Genomic DNA, 10703 nt, shown 5'->3' with positions numbered 1-10703 from the left:
TGTTCAAAGCCGGCCCAGGCAGGGAAGTCTGTGAGACTTGTGTGTGCGTGCGCGCGCGCGTGTGTGTGTGTGTGTGTGTGCGCTAGTTCTGGGGCTTGAACTCAGAGCCCAGGCCTGAGCCCTTTTGTCCCTGAGCCTCTTTGTGCTCAAGGCTAGTACACTCTACAACCTGAGGCACAGCACCACTTCTAGCTTTTTCTGAGCCGTTTATTGGAGACAAAAAGTCAATTTTATGTTGCATAAAGTTGACCTCCATAAAAAGAAATCCAAATATCCAGCTACTCAGGAAGCTGAGATCTGAGGATAGAAGTTCAAAGCCAGCCCAGCCAGAAAAGTCCATGAGACTCTTATCTCTTAACCACCCAAAAGCTGGAAGTGGAACTGTGACTCAAGTGGTAGTGTGCCAGCCTTTAGTGAAAAAGCCAAGGGAGACCACAAGGCCCTGATACTAACACAAGGCTCCAATACTAACACACACACACACACACACACACACACACACACACACACACACACACACACACACACACACACACACACGCTAATCCCCGGGTTACGGAAGGAGTTGTAGTTTGTGTCAAATGCCTTGAACTCTTGGCCTCTCGTGTCAGAGGCACGGACACCTTCTAGGCCCCGTCTAATGCCTTTGGGAAGCCCAATCTTTCAGACTGAACTCAAAGTGTCCTCCTTTTGAGGTCGCTAAATTCAACTCCGAACCCCCTCCTGGGCAGGCTGGAGGCGCTTCTCAGGCGGGAGATGCGTTGCCCTGAGGGAGCTGCCGGCCGGGCCTCTGCTGCCTAGCAACCCCCAGAGCGGCCGGGTGTGGCTGGCCGCACAGGTGCTCTTGGGTTTGGGGAACAAATCCCCAGCTAGGCCCAGGAAAGGGAGAGAAGTTTGAAGAGAAAATTCTAACCATAGAATAAAATATGGTCCCTTCCTGAGACAGGACTAGAAAAGACACTTTGGAGAGAATGACATACACCACTGAGACCCCCATGAGTCCTGGCAGATACAAGGAGAATAACCACCCACTTTTTTTTGGGGGGGGGTCTGGTCATGGGGCTTGAACTCTGGGCCTGGGCGCTGTCCCTCAGCTCTTCAGCTCAAGATGAGCGCTCTACCACTTGAGCCACAGCACCACTTCTGGTTTTCTGGTGGTTTATTGAAGATAACAATCTCACAGACTTTCCTGACAGGCAGGCTTTGACTCACAATCCTCAGATCTCAGCCTCCTGAGTAGCTAGGATTACAGGTGTGAGCCATCAGTGCTGGTTGCTGCTGCTGCTGCTTCTCCTTTTTTCTTCATCATCTTCCTCCTTCTCCTCCTTCTCTTTCTTCTTGTCAGTGCTTGGGCTTGAACTCAGGCCTGGGCACAGTCCCTGAGCCGCTCTGTGCTCAATGTTAGTGCTCTTCCACTTGAGCCACAGCACCACTTCCAGCTGTTTCTGAGTGGTTTATTGGAGGTAAGAGTCTCACGGACTTTCCTGCCTGGACTGGCTTTGAGCTGCGATCTTCAGATCTCAGCCTCCTGAGCAGCTAGGATTATACAGGCGTGAGCCACCAGCGCCCAGCCCTTCTTTCCTTCATAAAAGGTTGGTGCGGTACCAGTTGAGTCACACCTTCACTTCCAGCTTTTTGCTGGTTAGAGATGAACCTCTAGGATTTGTCTGCCTAGACCCAATGCCAGCAGAGGCACACAAGTCCAAGAGACTCTCATCCCCAATCAATGAGCAAAAAGCCAGAAGTGGAGGTATAGATCAAGTGCTAAAGCACCAGCCTTGAGTGAAAAAGATAAGCAAGAGCATGAGGTCTGAGTCCAAGCCCCAGTACTGGCACGATTAATTAAAATAAAAATGAACAGAGGTGGGGCACTGGCCACTCATACCTGGACTTTCATTTGGGCACAGAGATTTACCTATCCTGCCCGACAGAAGGCAGGAAGCCGCATCAGAGTCCTCAAGAAAGCAGGAGACGGGGCTGAGGGGGTGGCTCAGTGGTAGAGCGCTTGCCTTGCATGTATGAGGCCCTGGGTTCTATTCCCCAGCACCACATAAGCAAGAAAAAAAAAAGAAAACTCTTGGGTATAAGAAAGCAGGAGACAAGGCCACCAAGATCCTGCTGTTAACCCTTCTCTGCCCTTCCTTTCCCTTCCCTTTTTCCTTCCTTTCTTCCTTCCTTCCTTCCTCCCTCCTTCCCTCCTTCCTTTCCTCCCTTCCTCCCTCCCTCCTTCCTTCCATTTTGGGGTTTGAATCAAGGCCTCATACACTAAGCGAATACTCTACTATTAAGCTACTTCCAGCCTGTATCTGTGTGTATCTGTATATCTATATATCTGTGTATTTTATTCTATTTTTTCCTTTCTTGTCCCCCCCCCTTTTTTTTTTGTCAGTTGTTAGGCTTGAACTGTAGGCCTGGACACTGTCCCTGAGCTCTTCAGCTCAAGGCTAGCGCTCTACTACGTTGAGCCACAGCACCACTTCAGTTCTGGTAGTTATTTGGAGATAAGCGTCTCATGGAGTTTCCTGTCCAGGCTGGCTTTGAACCTTGATCCTCAGGTATCTCAGCCTCCTGAAAAGCTGTGATTACAGGTGTGAGCCACTGCCACTCAGCTCCCTTCCATTCTTCTCTTTTCCTTCCTTCTTCCTTTTCCCGGCCCCCATTCCTTCCTTTGTTCCTTCTTATTCGTTTAAGCAGAGCTGGCAGAGGCTGGCAGATGATGGGGGAATTGGGTGGCCACTTGCTGCTGGTGCCAGGCCCTGGGCTGATCGTTATCACGGTGAAGCAGCTGTCTCTAGGGGCCTGCTGGTCAAATCCCTGGAGAGCACACTCCCGCTGAAAACACCTGTGGCTAGGAGAGCGCGCCTCCACCTGAGGACACAGGTGTCTGGAAGATCTGTTTGGATTACATCACCGTAAAGACCGCTGAGACTGGGTTTGCGGAGGATGGGCAAAAAAAAAGAAAAAAAAAGTGGGGAGATCGATGGGCCAGGGTAGTGGCTAATGCCCGTGACCTCAGTGAGCTGGGCATGGCAGCTCATGTGTGCGGTGCAGCTGCTTGCTCCGGGAGGCCCTGGCAGGAGGGCTGCAGGCCGAGGCTGACCTGAGCAAAAAGGAAAAATAACAGTGCACAAGCACGGGGCCGTGGTTCAGTGGTGGACCTGTCACCGCCTCGCAAGCACGAGGCCCTGAGTTGAAATCCCGGTGTCCCGTACTGCCCCGAACACACGAATTAGAACTTACAAGAACGATGATGTTTTAAGTTCCCTCATTCGGTGACTCCAGATAGTGAAGACTCCTGGTCCAAACAGAAGAGGGCTGGATTTGAGTGTGTGTGTGTGTGTGGCTGGATTTGAGCGGTGTGTATGTGTGTGTGGGATGTATATGTGTATGTGTGTGTGGCTGGATTTGAGCGGTGTGTGTGTGTGGTGTGTGGGGTATGTGTATGTGTGGCTGGATTTGAGTGGTGTGTGTGTGTGTGTGGCTGGATTTGAGCAGTGTGTGTGGCATGTATGTGTGTGTGTGGTATGTATGTGTGGTATGTGTGTGCATGTGTGTGGGTGGTTATGTGTATGTGTGTGGTGTGTACGTGTGTATGTGTGTGTATGTGTATATGTGTGTGTGGCTGGATTTGAGCGGTGTGTGTGTGGGTATGTGTATGTGGTGTGTGTATGGGGGGTATGTGTGTGTGTGTGACTGGATTTGAGCGGTGTGGGGGGGTATGTGTGTGTGTGGTGTGTGTATGTGTGTGTATGGGGGGTATGTGTGTGTGTGGCTGGATTTGAGCGGTGTGTGTATGTGTATGTGTGTGTGCGTGGTGTGTGTAGTGTGTGTATATGTGTATGTATGAGCATGTGTGTATATGTGTGTGTGTGTGTGGTGTGTGTAGTGTGTGTATATGTGTGTATGTATGAGCATGTGTGTATGTGTGGTGTGTATGTATGTGTGTGTGTGTGTGGTGTGTGTGTGTGGTGTGTGTGTGAGAAGCGGGCGCAGACTCTGCCAGGCGAGGTCAGTTCTCACTGAAGGTCTCCACAGCTCTCCCGGGAGCACGACAGACGATGGCATGCGTGGAGAGCGACGCCCCGCCAGCGCTGTGTTGCTTGCTCAGTCTTTTTCTTTTTCTGTTTGTCGGTGGTGGGGCCTGCACTCTGGGCCTGGGTGCTGTCCTTCAGCTCAAGGCTAGCGCTCTACCACTTGAGCCACAGTGCCCCTTCCGGCTTTTTCTGTGTATGTGGTGCCGAGGAATCAATCAAACCCAGGGCGTCATGCATGCAAAGCAAGCGCTCTACCACTGAGCCACCTTCCCAGCCCTGTTCTGCCTTTTTTTTTTTTTTTTTTTTTTTGTCGGCCGTGGGGCTTGAACTCTGGGCCTGGGCGCTGTCCCTCAGCTCTTCAGCTCAAGGCGAGCGCTCTACCACTTGAGCTACAGCGCCACTTCCGGTTTTCTGGTGGTTTATTGGAGATAGGAGTCTCACGGTCTCTCCTGCCCGGGCTGGCTTTGAACCGTGATCCTCGGATCTCAGCCTCCTGAGTAGCTAGGATTACAGGCGTGAGCCACCAGCGCCCGGCTTGTTCTGCCTTTTTCAATCCTCATAACCAGCCTAGGATCTGTTCCAGGAGGAAACTGAGGTTTAAGGGCTCAGCCGCAGGGCAATAGGTAGGTATTAAGCAGGAGAGGCAGTGGCCTGGGCCCTGGGCTTCCAGCACAGACACCAGCCCAACAGGCACCCTGCTCCACACTGGGGAGAGGAGGAGTAGGCTGTCAGGGGCTGCTCAGTAGTTCTGGTTTGTCTATTCCCCGCCCTTCCTGGAGTACTGGGGTTTGAACTCAGGACCTTGGGTTTGCTAGGCAGGTGCTTTACCACTGGAGTTCCACATTTAGCTCTTGTTTTGCTTTTACCTTTTTGAATGGAGCCCATTGTCTGTGCTGGCCTGGACTGTGAGCCTTCTAGTTATACTTCCCATAGAGATGGGATGACAGATGCATACCACTGCACCCAAAGTTGTTGTTTTTTTTTACTGGTTGAGATGGGGTACCTCAAACTTTTGCCCAGGCTAGCCTGGAAACAGGATCCTCCCAATATCAGCCTCCTGAGTAGCTGGGATTACAGGCATGAGTCACCATGCCCAGCTAATCCACAAGTTCTTGATCTTGAAGTAACATATGTGGATCATGAGGCCAGCCAACCAGAGCTCCCTTTTTAAAGTCTGTCTCTGTGTCTTGATGCTCTTCTGTCCAGAGTAATCTTGGGCTTCCTCGATGAATGTGAGAACCAGGAGCTTGGCCACTGCGTCTGGTCCCCTTCCTAGTGGATTCACCTGGCACCAAGTGTCCTCAAGGCAGCCGCTTCTGCCCATGTGATTGGTCAGATGGAGACTGAGGATGCCACATTTTACCAATGAGGCCCCCGACTGGTGTCCAGGCTACTACCAGGTGGGAAGACTTCAAGTTAGGTGAGAATTTTCTACTTCCTAAAATGGCCCAGGAGAGAGAGAGAGAGAGAGCGTGCGTGTGTGTGTGTGTGCGTGTGTGTGTGTGGTGGTTCTGTGGCATAGACTCAGGGCCTCAGCTCTCATGTGACTTTTTTGCTCAAAGCTGGCATTCTGCCACTTGAGCCCAGCTCCACTTCCGGCTTTTCGCTGGCTAATTGCAGAGAAGAGTCTCACGGACTTTCCTGCACAGGCTGGTGTTGAACTGCAATCCTCAGATCTCAGCCTTCTGAGTAGCTGACTGGCAGGATCCACCAATACTTCGTCTGTGCTAGTTTTGAGGACAAAAATACCACTGTTAACTTATTCATGTCCCCAGGTGTGTCTGGAGCTGGGCGCAGCCCCTGTTTTTGCCTACTGCATGTTTTGAAGCCCAGCAGAGTGTGAGGCTTGCAGAGCAGCCGTGCGTGTTCACGAGGGAACGTGAACCGGCCTCCCCTGGGCAGGGCTCCAGGTGCCCGCACGGGGCTCTGGCTGCTTCTGCATTCTCTCGGGCAGTGAAGCGTGGCGGGCGACGCTCAGCAGAGCCGCCGCACACCGCTGCTTCAGTGTTTTGCTGAGAAAAAGCCCCAGTCAGCGGCCCTCAGGATCCCAGGGCAGGCAGCCCGCCTCCCAGCCTCGTGCCCCGCAGGGCGGCTCTCCGCCGGGTCTCTTCAGGGCCCTGTGCCACTCCGGGGACTGGAAAGAGGCCGCCGATCACCATTTCCCTGTAGCACCGGCTGAGGCGCCTCTGGGCCGTGCAGAGCCCCCGCAGGCCCGGCCTCATCAGAGGAGCAGGCCGGGGAGCCAGACACGCTGTGTCCAGCTGCCAGGGCTGTTCTTGCCTCCGCCCACTTTTCTATTTCAGAAACATTGGAATGTCCAACTTTGCAAATTCCTTTGCTTAACAGAAATTTGCTTTTAATGTCTAAATGCTGCACGCATTAGCGCAGGGGCTGGGAAATGCAGCTAAGTGCAGCTAAAGCAATGCTTTTAGAAAGCACATATGTATGTGTCCGAGTACATGTGCATGACACACGACACACACGTGCACGCGCGCGCACACCCACACCCACACACACACACAAGTCCTTGGTGCTTCAAACATCCCTCATGACTTCATTGATCACGTTGTCTCCCATTGTCTGAAATGGTTAGGCCAAGAATATCAGTGGTGAATATTTCTGCCGTGATTTCGTCTGGAAGTTCGTCCTCATAGCAAATTTGTGAACCTAGCCCCAAAAAAGAAAACAAAAACAAATGCTTTCCCAATGATTAGGCTTCTAATTCAGAAGGAGCTAATAACTATACACAAATAAGAGGTGTAGTCTGCTATGGTCTGTCTTTAACTTCTTGAAAACTTCTGGGTGGAAAGAGGTTCAACCCCTACCTCCGGTGATGAGGCATCTTTAATAAGATCTCGAGCCGGGCGCTGGTGGCTCACGCCTGTAATCCTAGCTACTCAGGAGGCTGAGATCTGAGGATCATAGTTCAAAGCCAGCCCGGGCAGGAGAGACTGTGAGACTCCTATCTCCAATAAACCACCAGAAAACCGGAAGTGGTGCTGTGGCTCAAGTGGTAGAACGCTCGCCTTGAGCTGAAGAGCTGAGGGACAGCGCCCAGGCCCAGAGTTCAGGCCCCACAACTGACAACAACAACAACAAAAAAGCCTGGGAGCAGAGACAGGCGAGGAACGTGGGCGCCCGACAGTCAGCCCATGCTCATATGTCGGTGTAGCAGTTCCAGTCTAGGTAGGACTAGAAGAGATACCTGGCTTGGTCACATCCCCACCGAGCTAGAAAAGAAAGCGTAACATCCTTAGGTGACAGCAAGGAGGAGAGGAGGTTTGTTTCGCTTTGGCCGTCGGGGGTGGAGATTGAAGCCACCGCTTTGCAGGAGCCAGGCCCTGGCTCTTATACAGCCACACCCACGCAGATGACCCCTGAGAACCGTAAAGGTATCAGGCGCGCTGGCGGCTCTCGCCTGTAATCCGAGCTGTTCAGAAGGCTGAGATCTGAGGAACATGGTTCAAAGCCAGTACAAGCACGAAAGTCCATGAGAGTCTTTTTTTTTTTTGGCTGTGGGGCCTGAACTCTGGGCCTGGGCACTGTCCCTCAGCTCTTCAGCTCAAGGCTAGCGCTCTACCACTTGAGCCACAGCGCCACTTCTGGCTTTTTGCTTATGTGGTGCTGAGGAATTGAACCCAGGGCCTCACGCATGCAAGGCAAGCGCTCTACCACTGAGCCACCTTCCCAGCCCTCCATGAGATTCTTATCTCCAATGAACCACCCAAAAGCCAGAAGTGGAGCTGTGGCTCAAGTGGTATAGCACCAGCCTTGAGCCAAATGGCTAAGAGATAGCACCCAGGGCCTGACATCAAGCCGTAGTACAGGCAAAAAAACAAAAAACAAACAAACAAAAAAAACAACCCAAAACTGTAAAGTTCTGGCAGCTTGAAGTTGGGTTTGTGCCACCACTGAATTGTTGCCTATTACCCTTGTCTTGTAAACGCATTGTTACACTGTCCCCTCCGCCACGGCCGATGCCACCGTCAGGCCAGAGAGGCGCAGGTGGTGGAATGGGTGGAGGGTGAAGGATGCGCACTGCACTAGAACCAAAGGCCTCATCTTGCAGACTTGACCACCCCTCGCTGGCCTGTCATGACTCACCCAGGTAAGACAGGCAGACCGAATGGGCTGTATGCTTGGTCCTAAGGACCGTGGCTGGTCACTCATGAGGGCGGCCGCATGACCCGTACCTGTAAGGGAGGAGGCTGTAGGCTCCGATTTCCACCCCTCAGGGTTCAGGCCGTACAACGTAGCAAAGCAGTCCGACATCTCCTCCTCGGTCATGTGCTCACCTGGGGACCCCGGGGGAGAATGGTAGCTGCTTAAATTACTGTCAGAATTGAGCAGAATCATTCTAAGATGTGTGTGTGCGTGTGTGTGCATGTGTGTGTGTGTATGCGTGCGTGTGCGCACACGCACATGCCTGTACTGGGGCTTGAACTCAGGGCTTTGTGCTGCCTTTTAGCCTTTTTGCTCAGGGCTGACTCTCTACCCCTGGAGCCACAACTTCACTTCTTGCTTTTTGCTGGTTGATGGGCCATAAGAGTTTTCTGCTCAGGCTGGTTTTGAACAAGGATTCTCAGATCTGTCTTCTGCATAGCTAGGATTACAAGTATGAGCCACTACAGTCTCTGGCTTGTTTGGAGGTCTTAAAGAGAATGATTCCCTTACCCTTATCTCCTTTTCTCTTCTTTTCTTTTCTTTGTTGGTCATGGGGCCTGAACTCTGGGCCTGGACGCTGTCCCTTAGCTCTTCAGCTCAAGGCTAGCACTCTACCACTTGAGCCACAGCACCACTTCTGGCTTTTTTCTTTTTGCTTATGTGGTGCTGAGGAATCGAACCCAGGGCCTCACGCATGCAAGGCAAGCACTCTACCACTGAACCACCTTCCCAGTCCCTTACCTCCTTTTCTTTACACACAAAAGCAACATACCTAGAGAATCCCACGTGACTGCCCCATTATTTCTTTGTATGGTATTAAAGTGTAATCCAGCCAGGAGAATTTGCCTGGGCCCCTAGGGACCTACAGAACACGCCAGTGTGACAGAGATGAACCTGTCCCCTGTAGCTGTGAGGAGAATGATAGGTTAAAAATATTGTTTTACAAGGCTGGGCACCAGTGGCTCACGCCTGTAATCCTAGCTACTCAGGAGGCTGAGATCTGAGGGTCGAGGTTCAAAGCCAGCCGGGGCAGGAAAGTCCGTGAGACTCTTTTTTTTGTCGGTCGTGGGGCTTGAACTCTAAGCCTGGGCGCTTGTCCCTCAGCTCTTCAGCTCAAGACGAGCGCTCTACCACTTGAGCTACCGTGCCACTTCCGGTTTTCTAGTGGTTTATTGGAGATAGGAGTCTCACGGTCTCTCCTGCCCGGGCTGGCTTTGAACCTCAATCCTCAGATCTCAGCCTCCTGAGTAGATAGGATTACAGTTGTGAGCCACCGGCGCCCGGCCCATGAGACTCTTATCTCCAATAAACCACCAGAAAACTGGAAGTGGCACTGTGGCTCAAGTGGTAGAGGGCTAGCCTTGAGCTGAAGAGCTCAGGGGGAGTGCCTAGGCCCAGAGTTCAAGCCCCATGCCAGACAAAACAAAATTACAAGCCAGCACCAGTGGCTCGTCCGCAATCTTGGCTATTTAGCTGGCTGAGATCTGAAGACCATGATCCAGAGGCAGCCCAGGCAGGAAAGTCCATGAGACTCTTATCTCCAATAAACTACCAAAAAGCCAGAATGGAGACATGGCTCAAGTGGTAGAGTGCTACCCTTCAGCAAAAGAAGCTCAGGGCCAGCACTCAGGCCCTGAGTTCAAATCCCAGGACCAGCACACACAAAAATAAAAACTTTATAAGCTGACTTTGGAGTGGTTCTCATCACACACCCATCTTATAGCAGTCCCTGGAGATGGGGAAGGGGCACTGTGTCCCCATGTCACAAGCAAGGACCTGAGACGCGGGCAGTCAGGAGGCCGGGACGTGGGTTGTAGTTTTCTGGTTTCTACATCAGGGTTATTCCCATTGCCCTTGCCCTTGGCCAGACACCCAGCTGCCAAGCGTGTCCCTTGTGGCTGAAAGCCTGCCGCCACACCTGCCCCTCCCCCGGGCTGCCTGACTCAGGTCTCCCCGGTGGTTCCCAGATCTCCTGGCTCAACCCTGTACCTTTGGTAAGGAGCAGCCTCAGGAAATCCTCTCTCCGAATGGCCTTCTCTCCGAGAGAATTGGTGTAGCCAAGCACGTCAAAGCTCTGCTGGATGCTGCTCATGGTGTTCCCAAAAGGCGGCCTGTGATTCAGGTAAACTTTGAAGAAGTCTGGTAAGTTGATTTTGTCAATGAGCTTTCCCGTTTCCACGTATTCACTAAACTTGATCTCGTTGAACATGTCATCGATCTAGGGAAAATGCGATTGAGGGAGGAATAAAAAGATCATTCTATACAGAACACAGTTTTCATACCTGTTAAGATTGCGGAGCTTAGGATGTGTCTATGACGGGTCAGATTGTGTCCCCCAGTTAGGATATGGTGGCTCACGCCTATAATCCTAGTTATTCAGGAGTCTGAGATCTGAGGATCTGTTCAAAGCCAGCCCAGGCAGGAATGTCCCTGAGATTCTTATCTCCAATTAACCAAGAGAAAACTGGGAGTGGTGCTGTGGCTCAAGTGGTAGAGTGCTGGCCT

The 10703-nt window shown here is 52.0% G+C and overlaps 1 protein-coding gene across 3 annotated transcripts in view; it reads right to left on the bottom strand.

The window, feature by feature from the left end:
• Window positions 1–6094: 6094 nt before the first annotated feature.
• Window positions 6095–10703, bottom strand: part of LOC138840946 (cilia- and flagella-associated protein 251-like) — a 44228-nt gene continuing 39619 nt past the window's right edge. For 2 of the 3 annotated variants that reach the window (XM_070041396.1, XM_070041397.1), the window contains exons 20-22: window positions 10188–10416; window positions 8228–8329; window positions 6095–6701 (exon numbers count right to left, since the gene is read on the bottom strand). In XM_070041396.1, the coding sequence (XP_069897497.1) occupies window positions 6589–6701; window positions 8228–8329; window positions 10188–10416 (444 nt within the window). In that variant the 3' untranslated portion in view covers window positions 6095–6588. Of the gene's footprint in view, window positions 6702–8227; window positions 8330–10187; window positions 10417–10703 lie in introns of those variants that run through there. The other variant, XM_070041398.1, reaches the window with a different exon arrangement.

This window comes from Dipodomys merriami, unplaced genomic scaffold (genome assembly GCF_024711535.1).
Source record: "Dipodomys merriami isolate MVZ:Mamm:240054 unplaced genomic scaffold, mDipMer1.0.p SCAF_307, whole genome shotgun sequence".
Lineage (NCBI taxonomy): Eukaryota > Metazoa > Chordata > Mammalia > Rodentia > Heteromyidae > Dipodomys > Dipodomys merriami.
Note: the sequence above shows the minus strand (reverse complement) of the source record. Positions and strands in the feature narration are given on the sequence as shown.